Source organism: Amblyraja radiata, chromosome 13 (assembly GCF_010909765.2).
Source record: "Amblyraja radiata isolate CabotCenter1 chromosome 13, sAmbRad1.1.pri, whole genome shotgun sequence".
NCBI lineage: Eukaryota > Metazoa > Chordata > Chondrichthyes > Rajiformes > Rajidae > Amblyraja > Amblyraja radiata.
In genome coordinates, this window is record NC_045968.1 from 29,956,944 (window position 1) to 29,981,123 (window position 24,180).

A 24,180-nucleotide genomic window follows, 5' to 3' on the forward strand; every position below is an offset into this window, starting at 1 on the left:
GATCCCTCTGTACACAGCAAGCCTGAGGTCCCAACAGCTCCACCACAGAGAGCACAAAGCCTCAGTGGTGAACAGGTGTTGTTGTGCAAGGTGGCACTTAATGGTGCAGTTACACACACATCACTAATTACTACACACACACTCGTGCACCTACAATATACTCCCACACACACACACCCATTTACACACTTGTGACGCACACTATGACATACATGCACACACTCATACGCACTCTCACACACATACACTCCTTCTCTCACACACATTCTCCCACATTCACACACACTCTCTCTTGCACACACACGCCCACCCACATCCTCCCTCACACACACACAAACATTCACCCATATCCAGTTCGATCACACTCCTGACTTCATCAGAAGCCAATAGTGTCCGACTGTTTAAAATCGTCCCAAGGGGCTCGATGTGGCCACAGACCCATCGCATGCTCACATCATCCTACAACCTCCAGACAGCAAACAAAGTTCATCAACTCGATGATCCACTGAAGTTCTGTCTTCACCCTCAGAATAAGGTCATTATCAACGCATGGTTACTGCATCTTTCAATCCATCAACATTAAATTGTAACTGCAAAAAGAGTTTTCTGTTTCTAGGCCGTCAGTGTAAACATGGGCCAGCGTACCGTTTAGCCTTGGCCAGTCTCTGAACACACTCGGTCGACAGCTTCTCCTTCGAATGGCTCTTGAGAAATTTCTCCACGTGAGGGAACAGCAGGCTGCTGGGAGGGAAGAGGCCGGTGCAGAGCCAGAGCAGCTGCCAGCCACCCTCCATGCTGTACCTGGGAGTCACAAGAACAGGGAAGCATCACAGCTCTTGCCTGCAACAATAGGCTAATGTTTCCCCAGGTCCCAGGTGAGGAATGATCTGAGCTCATCACTGCCTGCCTGAGGGAAGGTACAGAACTCTCTCTGTGACCGGCTGCAGTCTACGTGAGGAAAGATGTGCCACTAATTTTCAGCGATGCAGATGACCAGTGCTTTGAGGGAGCAGTGTCCCTTGGTGGTGAGGACAGGCACACGAGGAGTTTTGAACTTACATCCAACTCACTCTCTGCGTCCTCTTTTCATTTGTATATCCAGGCCTGCTGGGAGCTGCCTAGTGGCCTGACCATGCAGATCCTGCACAGATTTTACATCTTGAGCAACATATTGCACAGATTAAGGAGATGATCGGCCTCATAACATCCCCAATATGTAACCCTACAAGAGAATTCACTTTCTTCCACCCCATCATTCTCCTCTACTTCCTGCAACCCAGACCAACCTGTTTTTTTCTCTTTCCCAATTTAGACCTGGAATTATAAGTTTCCCCTTCCATAGATGCTGCCTGATCTGCTGGATATTTCCTGCATTGTCTGTCTTTCTTTGTTTGATTCTCTCTCTCTTTAGGCAAGGTCCCCACTGGAGATACTGCAATCTGAAGAAAGATCCCAAACTATTGTCCGTCCATTTCCCTCACAGATGCTGTCTGACTTGCTGGGTTTCTCTAGCACTTTGGTTATTGCTCCAGATTCCAGCACCTGGGGTCCGTTGTGTCTCCATTAGAAGCACAGGTCGGCAGTGTCACCTTCCCAGTCAGATCAGAGCTGTGCAGTGAGGCTGGGAGTTGAAAGATAGAAATCCCATCGGACTGCAGACCTGGGGAGGGGAAACTATAGGGATAGAGTGGAACAAGAGCCCGATAGAAACCAAAAAGACAGGGTTTCCCCATTCGAGGAGATGTCCAACCAACAGAACATTGTCAAACAGTCTGGTGTGAGTCTGAGAAGAGAAGCTGAGCTTTGGTTGAGTTCATGGTGATGTAGTGAGGGAGGGAGGAGCCCGCGTGGAACATCACCCAGTGTGAACAGTGACACTTATTGGCCTCTTCATAGCTCCATTCCGTTACCCTACCAGAGAATTCCCATTTTTCCACCCTGTGCCCGCATGGGTTTCCCGAGTGCTCCGGTTTCCTCCCACATCCCATTGATGTGTGGAATGATGTGTTCATTGGGTGCTGTAAATTCCCCTAGTGTATAGGTTAGTGGAAAAATCTGGGGACAGAGGAGTTACTGAACAGAATGGATTAGAGTAGGATTAGCATATATGTAAAGTCAATGGCCGGTGTGACCTCGATGGGCTGAAGGGCTTACTGCCTTGCTGTATCTCTGTGATGATGTGACCCCCAAGTGAGCGAAGGGTTGGGGACTGAGGCCCCGGGTTCAGGGGTTACCTGTTGCGGTTATGGGTGAGCTGCTTCATGATTTGGCAGTAGACCTCATCCTGTACCACTTCCTCCCGCAGCGCTCCAGTAAATATCTGGTCGGTCAGTTGAGTGCCAGACTTGGACAGCTTGCCAGGGTAATCGCCCATGTACTTCATTATAGGTAAGGTGCTGGTTAAGGAATTGACAGAGGGAATCGAGCAGCAGGCGAGAAGGAACAGAGTTTGTGTGTTGGATCTCATGGGGGGAAGCCATTGGGACTGGACTTGGCTCTAACCAGGGGCTGACCAATCTGAGCCGCCCTCACCATGAGGACACTCAATATAGTTGCACTTCCTCCCAGTTCTAGTCCCATGGACTGGGACTCTGCAATGGGACTGCAGTGCTCTCCTTGTTAAGCCCCACCTTCGAATCAGGGCCTTTTGAACCCATTTAAGTGATTCATAGTTAATATGTAGCACAGTGCTGGAGGAACTTAGAGACTCGTGCTACATCTGTGGAGGGAAAAGGACAGATGAAATTTCGGTCCACATTCTACTTCAGAGCATTGTCTGTCCATTCTCTCTGCAGATGCTGCCTGACCCAGTACTTTGATTTTTGCTCAATGTTCTAGTAGCCACAGTCTCATGTCTCCAGGGTTAAAATGTATCTTAACTCCAATTCCTTGATCTCCAACTCCAATAGCTGCCCCGAACAAGAGTCTTTGAATCTGGGTTGGGTTTTTGTTTGAGCCCCAGTACCAACAGCTTCTTTAGGCCAGGGATTGTCTGATTTGCACCACCCTTCATGTAAGGATGGGCAGTAGGCTGTATCCCCTGAGATCAACCAACTTTTCTGGAAGGAAGGCTCAGGCGACCAAGACAGTCAGGTTAGGCGTGCACAGCAACTGTGGCACTGGTGACAGTCGGAGTTACAGCTTCCCAGCGCTGGGGGAGTTGGTGAGTACTGACAGTGTGACCAGTCAGGGGAAGACTATTGCTGACCCTTGGGACCGTTCCCAACCTGTGGAACGTTTGGTACAGGTGACAATAAACTAAACTAAACTAGGCAACTGATGAGGAGGTGGGAGGATAGTGAAGGACCAGGGCTGAAGCAGAAACTGACCAGAGATCCGGTGGTGCGACCCAGTGAGTGTGGTCTTTGGGACATCCGTCGAGGAGTGCAGGGTCTGACTGGATGATGTGTTGGGCTGACATCAGGGCATATTATACATTGAGGGTTGCAGATACAGCCATGTGTACTGATGTCTCGCATGTACTTACAATGGGGACTGGATGTCCAACTGTGATTACAATGGAGATTGAATATCTGATGATGATTACAGAGTGGAGTGACTGTCCATCTGTGGTCACAGTGGTACACGATATGTAACGATAATTACAGTAGGGAGTAGATCTCTTACTGTGATTGCAGTGAGAATTAGATATCTGTACAGTCCGTACTTTAATTTCAAATATATTGTTCTGCAAGGGGTCTCTTGATCATTGCCCTCTGGAATATGGTGTTTCTGTAAGGGTGGGGTGGGGTTGGAGGGGGATGTTCCATGATCTCTGGGATTTATACGCTCTCCAAGGTGCAGTGCGGTGCGGGGAGACCGTGCTCAGATTGAAAGGATATCGATGAAGGCTTGACACGCCACTTGCACCATCTCAGGATTCAGACAGACTTTCTTCAACAGCGGCAGTCTCAGGGGCTCCCGGGAACAGGCCCAGATCGTGTCCTTCACGCGAGCCTTTGGAAACACTGCTCTGCTCATCGACTCTTTACTCGGGGGCCTGTTCAGACAAGAGGAGTTGGGTTAACGTAAGCCGTGCTACCCGCAGCAGATCTCATTCGCAGGAAGCACAGACTCTCAGCCGCCATCTCCGCCGAGAAGGAAACCGAGACATTGCTTTGTGCTGGCGGCCTCACCAGGAAGGGGAGGTGAGGGCACGCGCTTTCCTGAAGATGCTCCCAAGCTGCCCCAAAGGGTCTCGTTCCACAATTTAAATGTGAGATCCCTTGCAGCTGTTTCCACAACAACATCCCAGCTGCAAATACAAGGGCTATGGGGATGGCAGGGTGTTGCTGCATGTGTTCGATGATTAATAGCATTGGATGGGGTTATAGGGTTGTTTGTCTTCCAGGGTTATTCTGCCGAAAGGGCTGAACAGCTGGAGGTCTCTTTCCTGCTCTCAGATGGGTCCATAGGCTTGAGATTGGCCCAAACCAATGACTTCATTGTTGTCAGCATCCTACTGGAGTCCGTTATACCCCCGCAGGTCATCTATGCCCTCTGTTTGTTCAGGTCTGGTTCCTCCTTCAGACAGGGGCACCCATCATCTCAAACAATCTTCCTACATTGCAAGAGGCCATAACCACCACCCATCTCCCAGTGGCCCCTCCTCACCCACGTGCCATCTCTCCCCATCTCTCCTGCCACTCACCTACTCACCAGGAGCAATGAAGTGACCAGCGCTTAACCTTGCGCCCGCATGTGTGGTCACATGGAGTATGTGCAAACTAGGCAAAGACAGCACCTGAGGTCAGGACTGAATCGGAGTCTCCACTCTGTGAGGTTGTGGCTCTACCAACTGCTCCATTGTTCTTCCCCCGGCTTGTTATCCAATACTTTTGATCAAAATGAATCCTTAAAAAATCTTTCATGACTAAAAACCAAATTCATTAAAGGATGGCGCATCTGTCGCAACCCTGTTCAAGAATGAAGAAGGAGGTGCACCTGAAGTGGAGGTACGAGAACTCCTCCAGGGTGTAGTGCTTGGTGTCCAACTCCTGTGTAGGGGCAGTGGGTGCAGCCTGGCGTCGCTGGTCAGGAGACATGCGAATCAAACTCTGTCAGTGGAAGAAGGCAGCAGTTGTGAACAGACTCAGGGCTGAGGAACGGTTGCAGCAGGACAGCGCGATAAGGAAACTGCTGATCTGCTCGGGAAAATGCATTTACAGTTTTATCACCGTTTCCGACGTTTAAACAAAGGCACTTCCTGGTTGTTTATGACTTGCAGCAACTGTTGGGTCATTAGGTAGAGTCGCTACAAGTTTTCAGGCAGCTGATGTACATCAAATCTGACAGGTGGGAAATGTAGAGGGACACAGCACCAACTCAGGCCCTTCAGCCCACCAAGTCCATGCTGACCATCAAACACACATTTACACCAAATCTACATTTATCTCATTTCATTCGCAACAGGTCTCCCCAGATTTCACGCTCAACTACACACCAGGGGCAATCAAGAGAGAGAGAGAGAGAGAGAGAGAGAGAGAGAGAGAGAGAGAGAGAGAGACACACACACACGCACACACACACGCACACGCACACGCACACACACCGCAAAGGCGGGGGTCAGGGAAAGCGAGGGAGCGCTGTCTGAAGTTCACACCCGCGATGAAGAGGAAGATAAAATACGGCTGCACAGTGTACGGTAAGTCCTTTAGTGAGCGAGAGGGAGGGGGGGAGAGGGGGAGAGAAGGGGGAGAGAAGGGGGAAAGAAGGGGGAGAGAAGGGGGAGAGAAGGGGAGAGAAGGGGGAGAGAAGGGGAGAAAGGGGGAGAAAGGGGGAGAGAGGGGGAGAGAGAGGGGGACGAGAACGGGGAGAGAGGGGGAGAGAGGGGGAGAGAAGGGGGAGAGAAGGAGGAGAGAAGGGGGAGAGAAGGGGGAGAGAGGGGGGGGAATGGGAGAGAAGGGGGAGAGAAGGGGGAGAGAAGGGGGAGAGAAGGGGAGAGAAGTCAGACAACTTTTAATAAAGTTTAGCGGGCATTTTACCTACCGGTTGGTTTTCCTTGGTCCTGAAAACTCCAATGAGCCAATTAAAATGCCGGGTCAGCTAAGGAGATTGCCTACGGCTGCCCTCGACTCCCTGTAACTAAATAGTGACCGCACTCCACTGCACTACGAGTTAAATAGAACCATGCCGAGCAAATTTTACTCGCAGAACATTTTTCAACATGCTGAAAATTTTCCACGACCTAGCTGAGGCCGCGTGTATGCGGGAACTTCCCTCGAGCATGAAGGAGAGTTCCAGTGACCTCACAGGATCTCCTAGGACCACGTGTCGACCATGCTGCGAGTTTGAGTCGAGGGCAAACTCTTCTAAACTCGCAGATTTGGTCGCCGCAGTGGGACAGGCTCTTATCATAAATTGTGTTGGGTCTTGCAACAGGAGGACTGCTGGGTCCTATAATATTAGGGCAACTGGGTCATGTAATGGGAGAGGCACTGGATCCTGTAATGAGAGAAACTGGGTCCTGTATTCAAAAGGCTAGTATTGATAAGGGCCCATCAGTACCAGTCTGTGTGCTTCCTCTGCCGTGTAACAGGGGAACTCCAGTTCCTGTAAGCAATGGCTCCATAATAAGAGGAAGCACAGAGTCTCACAGAAAGTGACCTCAGGCACAGACTACTGAGTGCTCAAGACTGTAATGGGAGAAAATGTACAGGCCTGCAATTAATGAGGGCTCCCGCAGGGGATGGCTCAGCTCGGGAATGGGAATGGGAATGGGAATGGGAATGGGAATGGGTCCCTGACACATAAAGGACAAGTAAAAGTAACATTAGCAAATTTGCAGATGACACAAAGCTGGGTGGCAGTGTGAACTGTGAGGAGGATGCTATGAGGATGCAGGGTGACTTGGACAGGTTGGGTGAGTGGGTAGATGCAGTTTAATGTGGATAAATGTGAGGTTATCCACTTTGGTAGCAAGAACAGGAACGCAGATTATTATCTGAATGGTGTCAAGTTGGGAAAAGGGGAAGTACTATGAGATCTGGGGGTCCTCGTTCATCAGTCACTGAAAGTAAGCATGCAGGTACAGCAGGCAGTGAAGAAAGCAAATGGCATGTTGTCCTTCATAACAAGAGGAGTTGAGTATAGGAGCAAAGAGGTCCTCCTGCAGTTGTACAGGGCCCTAGTGAGAGCACACCTGGAGTATTGTGTGCAATTTTGGTCTCCAAATTTGAGGAAGGACATTCTTGCTATTGAGGTAATTCAGCGTAGAGTCACAAGGTTAATTCCCGGGATGGCAGGACTGTCATAAGTTGATAGAATAGAGCGGCTGGGCTTGTATACTCTGGAATTTAGAAGGATGAGAGGGTATCTTATTGAAACATATAAGATTATTAAGGGTTTGGACACGCTAGAGGCAGGAAACATGTTCCCGATGTTGGGGGAGTCCGGAACAGTTTAAGGATAAGGCGTAAGTCATTTAGAACTGATATGAGGAAAAACATTTTCACACAGAGGGTTGTGAATCTGTGTAATTCTCTTCCTCAGAAAGCAGTGGAGGCCAATTCTCTGGATGCTTTCAAGAGAGAGTTAGATAGAGCTCTTAAAGATAGCGGAGTCAGGGGATATGGGGAGAAGGCAGGAATGGGGTCCTGATTGTGGATGATAAACCATGATCACATGATGAATGCCGGTCCTGGCTCGAGGGGCTGAATGGCCTACTCCTGCGCCTATTGTCTATTATCTATTGATCTGGGCCTCAGCCGACCGATGGGGGAGTGCTTGGCCTCAAAAGACAACTCATCTCAACACAAGTAGTAACGAGCCGTTCTTTGTTAGAGTGAACTTTACCCCAACGTACCATCACATCTGACGATGGTTTCTCAAGGATTGGAATGATGTAGACGGACTGCAGAGAAAGGCTTCCTGTCTTTCCCGTACGCTCATTCCATCCTTGAACCCAGCCATGATCCTGAGGCGGAGTTAGCTCTTCAGGTTTAAGAAGCTTAATCAAATCACCCTTCTCAAATTTTAGGAATATGGGATCATCTGAAACACCGAAAATGGAAAGCAAATTAAACTCTGCACTTGGGTCAAAAACAACAGAGACACAGTGTTGACTGTAAACTAAACTGTAAATGTAGGATCAAACATGACAGATGTATTGGCCTGGAGGAACAAACACAGCAGTGATATATTAGACTGTTAGAACGAAGATGACAGCGATACATTCGATTCTAAGAACAAACATGCAAGACACATAGTTAGACTGTAGGGTCTAACAGAATAGCGATACAGTTAAACTGTAGGACAGATACTGCAGATGGACAGTTTAATGTAGGGACAATCTTGATGGATATTCAACAGTTTCCAGACCTGAAAAAGGAAGACTTCTATTACTATAGTGTTTTACTTGATATCAGATGTTCTAAGGAGTTTGCAGTTGGCCTCTTGAAGTATCTTTTGTCATTTGAACTCTCTCATCTTCCTGCCTGAAGCAGACCCTTCCCTTGTTCCTCCATCCACCCTCCACACACCATCATCTGCCTCACTTATTAGGAACTCGAGGAGGTCAATTAGTCCCTCAACCTTCTTCCACTAGTCGCTCTCAGGAATTCTCTGCTTCAGAGGGCGGTGGAGGCCGGTTCTCTGGATACTTTCAAGAGAGAGCTAGATAGGGCTCTTGTTGGACGATCAGCCATGATCACATTGAATGGCGGTGCAGGCTCGAAGGGCCGAATGGCCTACTCCTGCACCTATTTTCTATGTTTCTATGTTAAAGATAGCGGAGTCAGGGGATACGGGGAGAAGGCAGGAACGGGGAACTTATTGGGGATGATCAGCCATGATCACAGTGAATGGCTGTGCTGGCTCGAAGGGCCGAATGGCCTATTCCTGCACCTATTGTCTATTGTCTATTGAAAGAGGGTTTGTCTTAATGGAGAAGGGGAGTGACACAGACAATGAAGGGTATGTTTAAGATGCATAGTAAAGGTAGATAAATCACCAGGACTACACACAATGAATCCGGAGCTTACAAGAAGGTTGGGAATAATGCTGATTCAAATCTTCATTCTTCCAACACTCTTTGGTTCAGGTGTAAAGCTGAAAAAGACTCACCTATTCCTACTATAACCAGCCTATCATCAGTGAGGGGCAACTTACTGGAAACATTCTGTGGATCATCAGAAATGGATATATAGAAAGAACTGGATATATATGGAAAGATTTATCAGGGGAAGGAGACACGAGAGACTGCAGGATCTGTAATCTTGAGCAGAAAACAAAGTGCTGGAAGGAACTCAGCAGGTCAGGCAGCACCTGTGGAGGGAAATAGACTGATGACATTTTTGGGTTGAACATTTCTTCAGACTGCAGTAGAGGAAAGATAGGTGGTAGAAAGAGGTGAGGGTGGGGGTGAGACAGGAGCTGGCAAATGCACACGTGCCACCTTACCCCTCACCTGCCTCCACCAGTTACCTCCCCTCTACTCCAGCAGCCCTGACCCGAAAAATCCTCTGCCCATTTCCTGCCACAGATGATCCCGTCGAGTTATAATCATATAACCATATAACAATTACAGCACGGAAACAGGCCATCTCGACCCTTCTAGTCCGTGCCGAACACATAATCTCCCCTAGTCCCATATACCTGCGCTCAGACCATAACCCTCCATTCCTTTCCCATCCATATAACTATCCAATTTATTTTTAAATTATAAAAACGAACCTGCCTCCACCACCTTCACTGGAAGCTCATTCCACACAGCTACCACTCTCTGAGTAAAGAAGTTCCCCCTCATGTTACCCCTAAACTTCTGTCCCTTAATTCTCAAGTCATGTCCCCTTGTTTGAATCTTCCCTACTCTCAGTGGGAAAAGCTTTTCCACGTCAACTCTGTCTATCCCTCTCATCATTTTAAAAACCTCTATCAAGTCCCCCCTTAACCTTCTGCGCTCCAAAGAATAAAGCCCTAACTTGTTCAACCTTTCTCTGTAACTTAGTTGCTGAAACCCAGGCAACATTCTAGTAAATCTCCTCTGTACTCTCTCTATTTTGTTGACATCCTTCCTATAATTAGGCGACCAAAATTGTACACCATACTCCAGAATTGGCCTCACCAATGCCTTGTACAATTTTAACATTACATCCCAACTTCTATACTCAATGCTCTGATTTATAAAGGCCAGCACACCAAAAGCTTTCTTTACCACCCTATCTACATGAGATTCCACTTTCAGGGAACTGTGCACAGTTATTCCCAGATCCCTCTGTTCACCTACATTCTTCAATTCCCTACCATTTACCATGTACGTCCTATTTTGATTTGTCCTGCCAAGATGTAGCACCTCACACTTATCAGCATTAAACTCCATCTGCCATCTTTCAGCCCACTCTTCCAACTGGCATAAATCTCTCTGTAGACTTTGAAACTCTACTTCATTACCCGCAACCCCACCTATCTTAGTATCATCTGCATACTTACTAATCCAATTTACCACACCATCGTCCAGATCATTGATGTACATGACAAACAACAGTGGACCAACACAGATCCCTGTGGCACCCCACTCGTCACTGGCCTCCAACTTGACAAACAACCATCCACCATTACTCTCTGGCATCTCCCATTCAGCCACTGTTGAATCCATCTTGCTACTCCACCATTAATACCCAACCATTGAACCTTCTTAACCAACCTTCCATGAGGAACCTTGTCAAAGGCCTTACTGAAGTCCATATACACAACATCCACTGCTTTACCCTCATCAATTTCCCGAGTAACATCTTCAAAAAATTCAAGAAGATTAGTTAAACATGACCTTCCAGGCACAAATCCATGTTGACTGTTCCTAATCAGACCCTGTTTATCCAGATGCTTATATATATTATCTCTAAGTATTCTTTCCATTAATTTGCCCACCACTGACGTCAAACTAACAGGTCTATAATTGCTAGGTTTACTCTTAGACCCCTTTTTAAACAATGGAACAACATGCGCAGTACGCCAATCCTCCGGCACTATTCCCGTTTCTAATGACATTTGAACTAACAGGTCTATAATTGCTAGGTTTACTCTTAGACCCCTTTTTAAACAATGGAACAGTTCCTCCAGCACTTTGTTTTTTAACAGGTATGACCAACTTGATCCAATGTTCAACAATTGATGTGCTCCAGTTGTTTTCAGCAAGGCTTTAGAGTAGACAGTCAGAACCTTTTCCCCCCCGGGTGAAAATGTCAAAGATAAGAGGGAAAAGCTTTACGATGAGAGGGAAAAAGTGGAAAGGAGATTTGCAGGGCTAGTTTTTACGCAGAAGGTGGTGGATGCCTGGAACGCACTGCTAGGGATGGTGGTTTAAGCAGATATGATGGTAGTGTTTAAAATACTTTTAGATAGGAACATGGATAGGCAGGGAATGGAGTAATATGGATCACACACAGGCAGATAAGAGTTGGTCTTGGCATCATGTTTGGCACAGACATTGTGGGCCGAAGGGCACATTCCTGTGCTGTATTGTTCCATGTTCAGAGGTAGAGAAAGGCCTTTGTATAGTCAAGGAATAGGCTTGGTTCTGAGACAGTTACCAGGTGCATTGGCCTTGAAAGGCACTAGAGCAATGGTCTCAATGTTCTCCATACCTTGCTTGGGACTGTTGAGCAGTGACACTGCGTACTCCGACCTCATCTTCAGCCCGTTCAGAAACAGCAGCAGCAGGTCAGCGATGTCGGCAGCATGGCCGGACGTCAGGGTGTACTCCTCGCCCTGCAGCGTGCTCACCGTCACACTCTGCCCCGACAGCTTCAGAGCTCTGCGTTGGACAAAGCACCACAGTCAAATCTAGCGTCGCAGGCACTCGGACGGTTCTACGCAGGCAGAGCGTTCTCAAGGGGTCGAGCCCAGTCCGTCAATCCCAGCCCTTCAGCCCCTCGTCTTGCTTCCAGCCGAGTCAGCTTCTCCTCACTGCTCAGAGTATATCCAACTCCTAAATCCCACAGGAATTGTTTTGTCCGGTCAATGGAACAACCCTCCTCCCTCACCCCTGGCAACCGCTGCTCAATCACCAACATCAGCTCACGGGAATACTCCAACTAGTTGACGTGTTGGAATCCCTTCCACTTACGCCTTCACAGCATGACCTCCAACCTCCATGTGACCTCCATCCTCAGCCTGACCTCCAGCCCCAGCTTGACCTCTACCCTCCACGTGACCTCTATCATAACTTGACCTGCACCATCAGCCTGACTTCCATCCCCAGCCTAACCTCTACCCTCAGCCTGACCTCCACACCCAATCTCACCACCCTCAATTTTACCTCAGCCGGTCCTCCTCTAATAATAATAATAATAATAATAAATTTTATTTATGGGCGCCTTTCAAGAGTCTCAAGGACACCTTACAAAAATTTTGCAGGTAGAGGAAAAACATGTAAGGGGAATGAAATAAATAGTAGAGACATGACTAGTACACAAAGTAAAGACAGAATACAATTCAAAACACAATATGAGGCAATTAATGCACAGATGAAAAGGGAGGGGGACGTGGGGCTAAGGATAGGCAGAGGTGAAGAGATGGGTCTTGAGGCGGGACTGGAAGATGGTGAGGGACACGGAATTGCGGATCAGTTGGGGGAGGGAGTTCCAGAGCCTGGGAGCTGCCTTGGAGAAGGCTCTGTCCCCTAAACTGCGGAGGTTGGACTTGTGGATGGAGAGGAGACCGGCTGATGTGGATCTGAGGGACCGTGAGGGTTGGTAGGGGGAGAGGAGGTCAGTGAGATATGGGGGGGCCAGATGGTGAAGGGCTTTGTAGGTGAGGATCAGGATTTTGTAGGTGATCCGGTGGGAGATGGGAAGCCAGTGAAGTTGTTTGAGAACTGGAGTGATGTGATGCCAGGATTTGATGTGGGTGATGAGTCGGGCGGCTGCGTTCTGGACCAGTTGGAGTCGGTTGATGCAGGTGGAGCTGATGCCAAGGAGAAGTGAGTTGCAATAGTCCAGTCGGGAGGAGATGAAGGCATGGATGAGTCTTTCAGCAGCGGGCGGTGTGAGAGAGGGTCTGAGTTTGGCGATGTTGTGGAGATGAAAGAAGGAGGTTTTAATGACATGGCGGATGTGAGGCTCAAGGGAGAGGGTGGAATCAAAGATCACGCCAAGGTTGCAGGCCTGGGGAGATGGGGAGACAGTGGTGCCGTCGATGGTGAGAGTGGGGTTATTGATTTTGCTGAGTGTGGCTTTGGAGCCTATGAGGAGGAATTCTGTCTTATCGCTGTTGAGTTTGAGGAAATTATGTTGCATCCAGGTTTTTATAGCTGACAAACAGGAGTTGATATGGGAGAGGGGGGGGGTTGTGGGGGGATTTGGTGCCGAGGTAGATCTGGGTGTCATCAGCGTAACAGTGGAAGTCCAGGTTGAAGTGGCGGAGTATCTGACCAAGGGGGAGGATGTAGATGATGAAGAGGAGGGGGCCGAGTACGGAGCCTTGGGGAACGCCTTGAGGGACTGTGGCTGTAGCAGAGGTGTGGTTGTGGAGAGAGATGAAGTGGGATCTGTTGGAAAGGTAGGAACGGAGCCAGCTGAGTGCAGAGCCTTCAATGCCGAGGTCTTTGAGTCTGGTGAGCAGGATGTTATGGTTCACTGTATCGAAGGCTGCGCTCAGGTCGAGGAGGATGAGGATGTTGAGGGAACCAGTGTCAGCAGAGGTGAGGAGGTCGTTGAGGACTTTGAGGAGAGCAGTTCTGTGCTATGGAGGGGGCGAAAGCCAGATTGGAGGGGTTCAAGTAGGTTATACGCAAGGAGGTGGGAATGAAGTTGCGACGCAACGATACGCTCCAGGGTTTTTGAAAGAAAGGGGAGGTTTGAGATTGGGCGGTAGTTAATGAGAGAGGAGGGATCAAGACCAGGTTTCTTTAAGATTGGTGTAACGCCTCTGCCACCTGACCTCTACTCTCTGTCTGACTACACACACCTTGACCTCTACTCTCCGTCTCACCACCTCAATTTTCCCTCAGCCTGACCTCTACCCTCAGCCTGACTTCTACCCTCAACCTGACCTCTACCCTCAGCCTGACCTCTGCCCTCAGCCTGACCTCTACCCTCAGCCTGACCTCTACCCCAGCACCCATCCAGAATGGCCTTGACCCAGATGTTCCCAGATGTCTGCAGCTGCCCACAGAGGGAAGTGACGGGAGGGACGTGGCCTCAGCCTGCGATGGCCCGGCCCATGGTTTAGCTGATGAGGGAGTCTGGAGGAGGGGGCGAGACCCTGAGACACAGGGGTGGAGAGATTAGCAGGAGGGAGGTGGTTGATCCCCCAAGCTCTGACCTGTTTGTAGTTACTCCGGTAATTTCCGGGAAGGAGCGCTTCAGCAGGACTTTCTCATTCTCATCCACAAAGCTGAGACTGGCCCAGTTGATGGCGACCACCAGCTTGTTCCTTGGCAGGGTTGGTCCTGGAAGAGAGCAGGTGTGAGTGAACCTGGAGCCCACCGTGCTGCCCGCACTCTTCCTGCTGAGGGAGAACGCACCACCATCTCCCTCTACTGTAGCCGCCTGCAGCTCCCCCCATGCTCAACATGTCACTCACACACAGGGAAGGGTTAAGGTTTTGGCTTATTATTGTCTGGTGTACCAAGGTACAGTGAAGAACTTTGTTTAACATGCTGTCCAATCAAATCAGAAAATCAAACCATCCATCCATCCATCTATCTTCTATACATAACTAAAACTCTGATCTTGTTATCTTCCGGTTTGTGTGGTCTTTCTATTTGCGCAAAAATAGTTTGCGATAGCGCTCCGATTTTCACTAGTTCACTCACCGTTCTCCTGTGCTGCGATTGCACCAAGTTTCGTTCCGATCGGTTGAATGTCGTAAATGTTAGCGAGGTTTAAAAAATCTTAAAAAACATGCGTGTGCAGATCGATCTCTTCTCCTGCCGTGCCGCGCAGATTAGTCTCTTCCCTTGTCACTCACTGGGGCGGTCCGCCCCTTCCTGCGCCATCGTGTCTTTACTGGAGCTGAGGGTGGCTGATGGAGGTTTCCGACCGGACAACATTTTCAGAGGGACCCGAAGCAGCTGAGTCACGAGCAGCTCCACGTCGAGCAACCCAGAGTCGGAGACCCAGCCCAGCCTGGAGTCGGAGGCCCAACCCAGCCTGGAGTCGGAACCCAACCCAGCCTGGAGTCGGAGACCCAACCCAGCCTGGAGTCGGAGATGTCGCGATGTCGCCAAACGGAAAGCGGAGACTGATCCCGGCGGAGGAGAACGACCAGCGACCAGTGCCCGCTGTGAGTCCCCATCGCACCGCCAATTCCAGCCACTACCCCTCTGGTCCTCCTCACTGGCTCCTCTCCCCCCTTCCCTGTGATACCCCCCTCTCGCCCATGGCTCTTCCCCCGTCTTTTCTCCAAACTCACTCCCCTCCCGCCCACACACCCTCTCCATCCACAACTCTCCCCCCTGCCCATACACCCATCTCCCCCACAACCCCCCCACCCACACCCCCCACCCCCCACAACTACCCCCACAACTCCCCCCCGCCCACAACACCCCAACAACCCCCCACACCCACCCCCCCACAGCCCCCCCGCCCCTGCAACCCTTCCCTCCACAACCCCTCCTCCCACACATACCCCCTCCCACACACGCACCCTTCCCCACACATCCCTCCTCTCCCCCCCACATCCCTCCTCCTCCCCTCCCACACCCCTCCCGCCCACATACACACCTCCTCCCCGCCACACACACTGCTGCCACACCCCCCCCTCCACACCCCCCCTCCCCCCACACCACCATCTCCCCCCCCTACACCTCCCCGTCCACACACCCCGCCATACACCCCACTTCCCTCCCCCCCTCCCCTCCTCCTCTCCCACATATGATGAGGAGGGGAGGGAGTGCTTGGGGATGAGGGGAAATGAGCCGCACCTGAGCAGTTAGGGGCTATGGGTTGGTGGTGGAATATTGCGTTGGGGGAACGGGTGAGTGGTGGAATATTGCATTGGGGAACGGGTTGTGTTGGGTGACCAGGCCTCCCGTGTAACTGGGACCCAACGGAGCTCACTTAGTCTAGTACATAAATATAATCAAGCAAGTCAACTGACGTGCAATAGATAGAACAAAGGGGAAGATACAGAGTGCAGCATGGAGTTTTGTATAGCATCAGTCGCATAGACAAAGTCCAATGTCCGCAGTGGGGTAGAGGTGAATCGAACAGTACTCTAGCTTGTGGAAGGACCATTCAGAAGCCTGATAATAGAGGGAAATAAGGTGTTTCCGAGTCTGGTGGTGTGCACCTTCAAGCGTCTGTACTTATTACCTGATAGGAATGGCTAGTAGAAGATGAACAAGGTGGACTAATCTACGTTGGCTGCTTGTCTGAGGCAGCGCGAAGTGTAGATGGAGTCAACGGTGGGGAGTCTGGTCAGTGTGATGGACTGGGCAACATCCATAACTCTGCAATATTTTGACGGCGGAAATCGTTCCGCTGGTGAGTCTGTGCTGTGGGTGACCAGGGGTAGGTCGAGGGCTGTCCTCACCAGCACGTCCCAACATGGATTCCAGAGACTGGGCTGGAGTAGGAACATGGGCACAGTCTTTTCCTCTCACTCTGCTCACCAAAGGACTCACACACAGATTAGTCATACTGCATAGAAACAGGCCCATCAGGACACGCTGATCATCTGGTGGCCAATACACCAATCTTGTATTATTCACCCTACAGTCCCCCCAACTTACCACAGATTCTGCCAACCACCTCCACCACATACTAGGGACAATTTACAGTGGCCAATGTCAACCACCACCAACCTCAAGAGGCAAGAATGTTGTGTTGTCATGTGCAATGGGGAAGACACGATTATTTGCTGCAGTTTTACAAGCTCATTTATGCAAAAGCACAACAAATAAATATATATACAATAATCAATAATACAATAAATTGTCAGTAATACTAGATAACCAGACCATAATGGCAAACCAAAGTATGTAATGCAACCAATACAACGTCTGCAGTCGTTTGGTGCTGAGGGTAGGGTTGTGGTTAGGGGTTGTGCTGGGTGGTTCATGAGCCTGACGGCGAATGGGAAGATGCTGTTCTTGAACCCAGTGGTCACAGCTCTCAGGTTCCTGTACCTTCGTCCTGATGGGAGCAACGAGAAGAGAGCGAGGCTAGGGTGCTGTGGGTCTTTGATGACATTAGCTGTCATCTTGAGGCAACGCCTTCTGTCATGGAGCGGGCATTGTCCACCATCTTCTGCAACCTGCACGTCTTTGGGATGTGGGAGGAAACTTGGAGCATGCAGAGGAAACCCACGTTGTCTCAGGGTGAACATGCAAACCCCACATTGTCAGCACTGGAGGTCCGGACATGGACTGGGTGGCTAGTGCTGTGAGGCAGCAGTTTGTGGGGTCTTGCAGGCATGTGCACACATACACATGACATTTGCCCTTGCGCACATATGATTGTGACACACACACACACACACACATGCATAGGCAAACATGGAAGCTCACTGCAACACGCGGTACCTGAAAACTTTGCAGCTTCAAAAAATCTGGAGAACAGGAGGGGCCACTTCAAGCGGACGAGGTCAACCAGCTGGGCCTTGAGAGTGAGCGGCTCGGGACTGTCCAGGCCGAACAAACCCTTTCACAAACAGAAATATATTGGTGATGGAGTGTCTCTCTACAACAAACACACACAGACACAAACCGAGGCACACACGCATAGACACACACCCACACAAGCACACAGACATATAGGCACTCTATATGACTGAGGCACACATATATCGACACACATAGAAATGGAGTCACACATAGATATATACCTCCTCACACACACAGATATATGCAGATATATATATGTATATAGACAACACATATACATAATTAATCGCAACATTGACCAGTAAACCTTTAACAGGCTGGGTGCCGAGTTGTGAAGTGACCCTGTGTGATGGAGATCGCTGTAGTACACACGACACAGAGTCCCCATGACATACAATCCCTGTGTACACATCCCCGTGACATGCAGTCTCCATGACATGCAGACCCCTGTACTGCAGTCCATGTGACAGCAGCCAGCGGTGCATTGAATAGGCAGAGGCACTGATTCCCCCGCACAGGCACTGCTCCTACAGCTGGGGTCATGGGCAGGAGTGTCTGGGCTGCGGTGACCATAGCTAGGCCCAGAGCTGACCTCACCAGCAGGTCCCCACAGAGATTGAAGTGGAGCAGGAACACGGGCACCTCTCCCTCTCCTCACACAAGGACTCATGCACAGACTAGAGTCATACTGAACGGAAACACATCCTTTGTTCAACTGAGTCCATGCTGATCATCGGGTAGCCAATACATCATTCCATTTTATTTATCTCACATTCCCCTCAACTAGCCCCATCGTACACACGAGAGACAATATACAGGGGCCAATTGACCCATCATCCTCAAGACACACAACACAGGAGTTCCAGGCTGTCCAGTGGGCACCTGGATCCCACCCACGCCCACTGTCTGTCAGACCCTCAGGCACAAGCTTCACACCAGTAGACAGGCACAGACCTATTAGGACTGAAGGTACACAAAATTGCTGGGGAAACTCAGCGGGTGCAGCAGCATCTATGGAGCGAAGGAAATAGGCGACGTTTCGGGCCGAAACCCTTCTTCAGACTCTATTAGGACTGACACCACCGCCACAGGCAAACCAGTGTTGGGGTGCTCACAGTCACTGTGTTGGGGTGATCACAGTCACTGTGTTGGGGTGATCACAGTCATTGTGTTGGGGTGATCACAGTCACTGTGTTGAGGTGATCACAGTCACTATGTTGGGGTGATCACAGTCACTATGTTGGGGTGATCACAGTCACTGTTGTTGGGGTGATCACAATCACTGTGTTGGGGTGTTCCACATTGACATCTCTGGTGTTCTGGTTTTGGGTGGAATTGAATTGCAGGCTCATTATGAAGCTGGAAACACCAATCTCTTCCTCATTGCTGCCACTTGGTTGCCTGGGCCTCCTCTGACCCATGACCTACCCATCACCAGCCCCCAGAGTGAATGCCAAGTTTGCACAGACGGTGAGTGCAGATCTCTGCTGCAATGGACACACAGCACTGAAGGGGTTAAGGTGGACAGCAATGTCCTGATCCAGCTGTGCACGGTTGCCAAGCAACCAACTTTAATTTCTCCCAAGGGAACCCCCGGGATAGTCCTCTCTGGAGAGTGCAGTTCCTTCCTTACCTTCACTCGCGCCATGATCTGTTTACTCCAATCCTCCGGGGATTTGATCTGCAAGAGTTTGTCGGAGATGCAGCTTCTGACAACCTGCAGCCCCTTCACAGCCTCGTCACTCGTTCCAAAGTTCACGTAGTAAAGATTGGCGGCGACATTCACCAGCTCTTCCTCCTGGAGTAGTGGAGTCACACCAGTTAACCATCCCGACAGTCTCCTCTTAACTCTCAGAGCAGGCTGCTCACGGATCCCCACCAGGACCTTCCACACCTGCCCTCAAAACACTGCCCCCCCCCCCCTCCCACGCCCCAGCCCATCACATTAAACAGTCAACACAAAGGGAAGGATTAAGTAAGGTATGACCAGGGTTGTACTCCACATCTCCGTACCAGATCCCTCTCGATGAGTTGGCCAGCTTCCTGTGACCCTAGACCCGGTCATTACCACTGAATTGAACTTTCCCAATTGGAAACAACTCTTCACGTACTGTGATGCCTTCTGCAATGCAATAGTTTGATGAGGGAAACGAGGAATATCCATCAGAACCACACACAGCCAAGTGTCTCGGTTTTTGTTAGCTTTCAAAGATACACTATGGAAACAGGCCATTCGGCCCACTGACACCATGCCGACCATCAATCCCTGTTCAAGCTAGTTCAATGCTATCACACTTTCACATGCGCTTCCTACGCATTAGGGGCAATTTACAGAGGCCAATTAACCTACAAACCCGCATGTCTTTGGGATGTTGGAGGAAACCGGAGCACCTGGAGGAAATCCACGTGGTCACAGGGAGATCATGCAAACTCCACACCTGAGGTCAGGACCAAACCCTAATCTGTGACTCTATGAGTCAGCAGCTGCATCACAGGGCCGTCCTTTTCCACCCACATCCCAAAGACTTGCGGGTTGGAGGGTTAGTTGGCCTCTACAAATCGTTCCCAGCATGTGGGTGAATAGTAGAATCCAAGATGAGTTGCTGGGAATGCAGGCTAATCAAAAATGGGAAGAGTGTAGGATGGGCGAAGATGGGTGGTTGATGGTTGGCACGGATTCGGTGGCTGAAGGGCCTCTTTCTGTGCTGTAACTTTCCATGGCCAGTCAGATCTTCATGGGAGTGGGAGAGGAGAAGGAAAATGATAACATTAGAATCATTCAGTACAGAAGCAGGCCCTTCTGCCCAACATGCCCATGCTGCATGTTGCAATCCCATTCACACTAATCTCATTCCCCAGCCTTCTCTGCCTCGGAGATACAAGTGTTGGACTGGATGCTTCCTAAACGTGAGGAGGGTCTGCTTCCACCATCTCTTCAACAGATGTTCCAGAGTCCAACCACTCTCTGGGACAAACCATTCTTGCTCTTAAAACATGATGGGAAGCACCTGACAATGAGATGCTAAATACGTGATATATATTTATCACAAGTGCTTGACCGACAGATCTCACCTCGAACTCGTATTCCCCGAACCGAATGCCGCGAAGGATCTGCTGGTAGATGAGGTCCGTGCTGACTGGATCCGCTCCGCAGTCGTGCCAGGGTGTGAAGATCTCCTTGCGGAAGAGCAGGCGCCAGGCGGCGTGCCGCTCCTGCCTGCCCTGCCCCTTCACGTACTGCTCGCACTGCGAGATGGCGTCCAGGATGTGATCAGCACCACTCCCGAGGGAGGAGACCTGGTGGCGGGAGGGCGGGAGGGCGGGAGGGGGGGGAGAGGGGGGAGAGATAGAGAGTGGTTCAGAATTCTGTACAAAGTTTGTGCCTTACAGACCATTGGAAACAGGCCCACTAACTCACCAAGTTCACACCAGCCATCAACCACCCATTGACTCGAATCTACACCAGCCGCTCTGAGACAGGGAGGCCCTGAGGAAATCTGGATTGGTGGAGGTTCGGATGAGGGGACATGGTCACAAGATTACCAACCTCATAGCGTCCCTTGCACATTCTCTGTGACAGTAACGCTATAACACTGTAACACTATATTCTGCACTCTGGTATTGTCTCTTCGAACCACCTGTTGTACTTGTGCATGAATCTTATATAGAATGATTTGACTAGATAGCTTGCAAACAAAAGTTTTTCACTGAGCCTCAGTGCACGTGACAATAATTCACCAATACCAATTAGGGGACAGCCATTTAAACCAAGGTAAGCAGGAACTTTTCAGAGGGTGGAGAATCTCTGGAACTCTCAGCCCCAGAAGGTGGTGGAAGCCAGATCATTAGAAGCATTGGAGGTAGATACATTTTTAAACGTTTTCAGAACTAAGAGCTCTGGAGAACTGGCACAAAATTGATGCGTCTTGGGGTAGATCAGCCATGATCATATTGAATGGTGGAGCAGGCGTTAGGGGCCCAGTGGCCTACTCCTGCTCTGGTTTTCCGGTGGACAAAGAGCCACAGGTCCACCAGGCCAGATGTGGGAATCCCAGTCTCAGACGTTCCCTCTGCTTCATGGTCCCTGCCATATCTAGGTGTCCCCACCTCTGCTCGCTCCCTCCCATGGCCTCCCCGACACAGCCCACCACGACACCACACACCCTCCTGCACACAACCCGACTCAATTGAAAGGGCACTTTAGAGCCTCACCTTCTGGTACAGCGCGATGTAGATGGAGAAGCCAAACGAGTCGGTCAGGCCAGTTCTGCTGGCAAGGGCCCTGCACAGCTCCTGGGCTGTGGTGGCAGAATCGATGGAGACTGAGTAACTCGTTCCACTCATCAATGTCACCGTCACCTTCATCGGCTGCTTCGTCTTGGACGCCTGTCGGGAAAGGAAAGAGTCTTCCTCATCACTCACCCGTCCGCAATACACACCGGCCCATAGTCCGCCTGTCAGCAGCGACTACTAGTTCATGGTGGCCAACTGTTTACATAATCCAGTGTCAGCATTCTGCAGAGCCTGCCTGTAAACAGAACCCACCTGACACCAGTGACCGCCTGTCCACAATATGTGCCTGACTATGATGCCTGTCCGTAAACAGAAGCCACGTGACAATGGTGACTACCTGGCCACATTATCTGCCTGTCTCCAACCAATGATCATCCTTTTGCCCTAACGGTCTACCTATAGTCTGCCTACTACAGAATCTCCTCTCCACAGATGCTGTCTGGCCAGCTGAGTGTTTCCACCAATTACTGTTTTTATTTCAAATGTCCAGCATCTGCATTCTTTTTCTTTTCATTTGCTGTAATCTGCAGAAACAGCTGACTACACACAGTAAACAACTCTCCTGTACACAAGAAACAACCCGTTACACACAGGAAACAATCCCCTATATGCAGGAAATTAACTCCTACAGAAAAAAAGAAATAGTCCCCTTACATACAGGAAGCACTAGAGCCTACACACTGGAAATAACTGCCCTGCACATACAGGAAGCAACACTCCCGACACACACAGGGACAACACCAACGCCAGGCAACAACACCTTAAATACTGGAATTACCGCGATACACAACCCTCCTCTCCTCCCCAATGTAGGAGGGGGTACGAGTCCGTCTCTCTCACACCCTGCCCCCCTACCTCTAAAACTCCCCGGGACAAGAGGCATTTTCCGGGAAATCTGAGACTTCCTGCTGTCCGGAGGTCCCCGCAGCAGCATCCCTCCTCACCCACCCCTCCTATCTATCCTTTCCCACCCCTCCCAGTCCTTTCATTCCCTCCCCTCACATCCCTCTCCTCTCGTCTCCTCCCTTACACTTCTCTCCCTGCCCCCCCCCCCCCATCTGAGTTGGATGATCAGCCATGATCATATTGAATGGCGGTGCAGGCTCGAAGGGCCGAATGGCCTACTCCTGCACCTATTTTCTATGTTTCTATCTGCCCTCCCCACTCCTCTATTCCCCCATCTTCCCACGCCTCCTTGTCCTCCCACCCCATCCCTTCCTGCCTCGCCCTTCCCCACCACCCCAACCCTCTACCCTTTTCTGCCCAGCCCCTGTCCTCTCCCCCCTCCCCTCCACCCCCCCACCCCATGCCCCTCGCCTCCTGCCCCATATGCAGACCTCCAGCTCCAGGTAGCTGGGCGGCTCGGTGCGCGCTCCGTTGGCAGTAGTCCGTCTCAAACGTTCCTCGCAGTAAGATGCGTACCCCGCCGGGCCGGTCCGAATGAAGCTGCGCAGATACTGGTGAGAGAGAAAAGCTTTCAATCCCCTCATCCAATTCACTGGCGTACAACGTGAAGAGTAACGACCTTAGCACCGACCCCTGCGGAACATCACTAGTCACTGGCAGCCAACCAGAAAAAGCTCCTTTTATTCCCACTCTTTGCCTTCTGCCATTCAGCCCACCTGCTATCCGTGCTAGCATCTTCCCTCTAATACCATGGGCTCCCATCTTCCCACCAAAGAGTTTTGGAGGTCTTGACCAGAAACGTCGCCTATTCCTTTCCTCTAGAGATGCTGCCTGATTCGCTGAGTTTTGTGTCTGTCTTCGGTGTAAACCAGCATCTGCAGTTCTTTCCTACACAACCACTGACTCTCCTTTGTCTATCCTGTTATTTACTTTCTCAAAGAATTCCAGCAGATTCGTCAGGCAAGATCTCCCTTTCACAAAACCATGCTGACTTTGGCCTACTTTATCGTGAACTTCTAAGTACTCTGTCACCTCATCCTTTATAATGGTCTCTAAAATCTACCAATCACTGAAGTCAGGCTAACCGGCCTATACTTTCCACTCTTCTGCTTCACTCCCCCTTGAACAACAGAGTAACATTTGCAATGTTCCAATCTTGTGGAACCACTCCTGACTAGTGATTCCTGAAAGATCACCACTAATGCCGCCACAATCTCTAAAGCCGCCTCTTTTAGAACCCTGGGGTGTAGTCCATCTTGTAGACCTATCCACCTTCAGACTTTCCAGATTCCCAAGCACCTTCTCCTTAGTAATAGCCACTCCGCTAACTTCTGCTCCAACTCTCTTGAATTTCAGATACATTACTGATGTCTTCCACTGTGAAGACTGACGCAAAAATGTAATTCAATTCATCTGCCATTTCTTTATTCCCC

At 50.1% G+C, this 24,180-nt stretch overlaps 1 protein-coding gene across 1 annotated transcript in view; it reads right to left on the reverse strand.

The window, feature by feature from the left end:
* myo7b (myosin VIIB) overlaps nt 1-24,180 on the reverse strand; it is a 124,641-nt gene that overhangs the window by 15,884 nt on the left and 84,577 nt on the right. The window contains exons 29-41 of the mRNA XM_033032264.1: nt 23,179-23,298; nt 21,761-21,934; nt 20,621-20,845; nt 20,511-20,513; nt 19,182-19,346; nt 17,468-17,585; nt 14,263-14,389; nt 11,583-11,752; nt 7,805-7,992; nt 4,945-5,057; nt 3,843-4,000; nt 2,235-2,388; nt 646-801 (exon numbers count right to left, since the gene is read on the reverse strand). Coding sequence (XP_032888155.1) covers nt 646-801; nt 2,235-2,388; nt 3,843-4,000; nt 4,945-5,057; nt 7,805-7,992; nt 11,583-11,752; nt 14,263-14,389; nt 17,468-17,585; nt 19,182-19,346; nt 20,511-20,513; nt 20,621-20,845; nt 21,761-21,934; nt 23,179-23,298 — 1,871 coding nt within the window. The remainder of the gene's footprint in view (nt 1-645; nt 802-2,234; nt 2,389-3,842; nt 4,001-4,944; nt 5,058-7,804; nt 7,993-11,582; nt 11,753-14,262; nt 14,390-17,467; nt 17,586-19,181; nt 19,347-20,510; nt 20,514-20,620; nt 20,846-21,760; nt 21,935-23,178; nt 23,299-24,180) is intronic.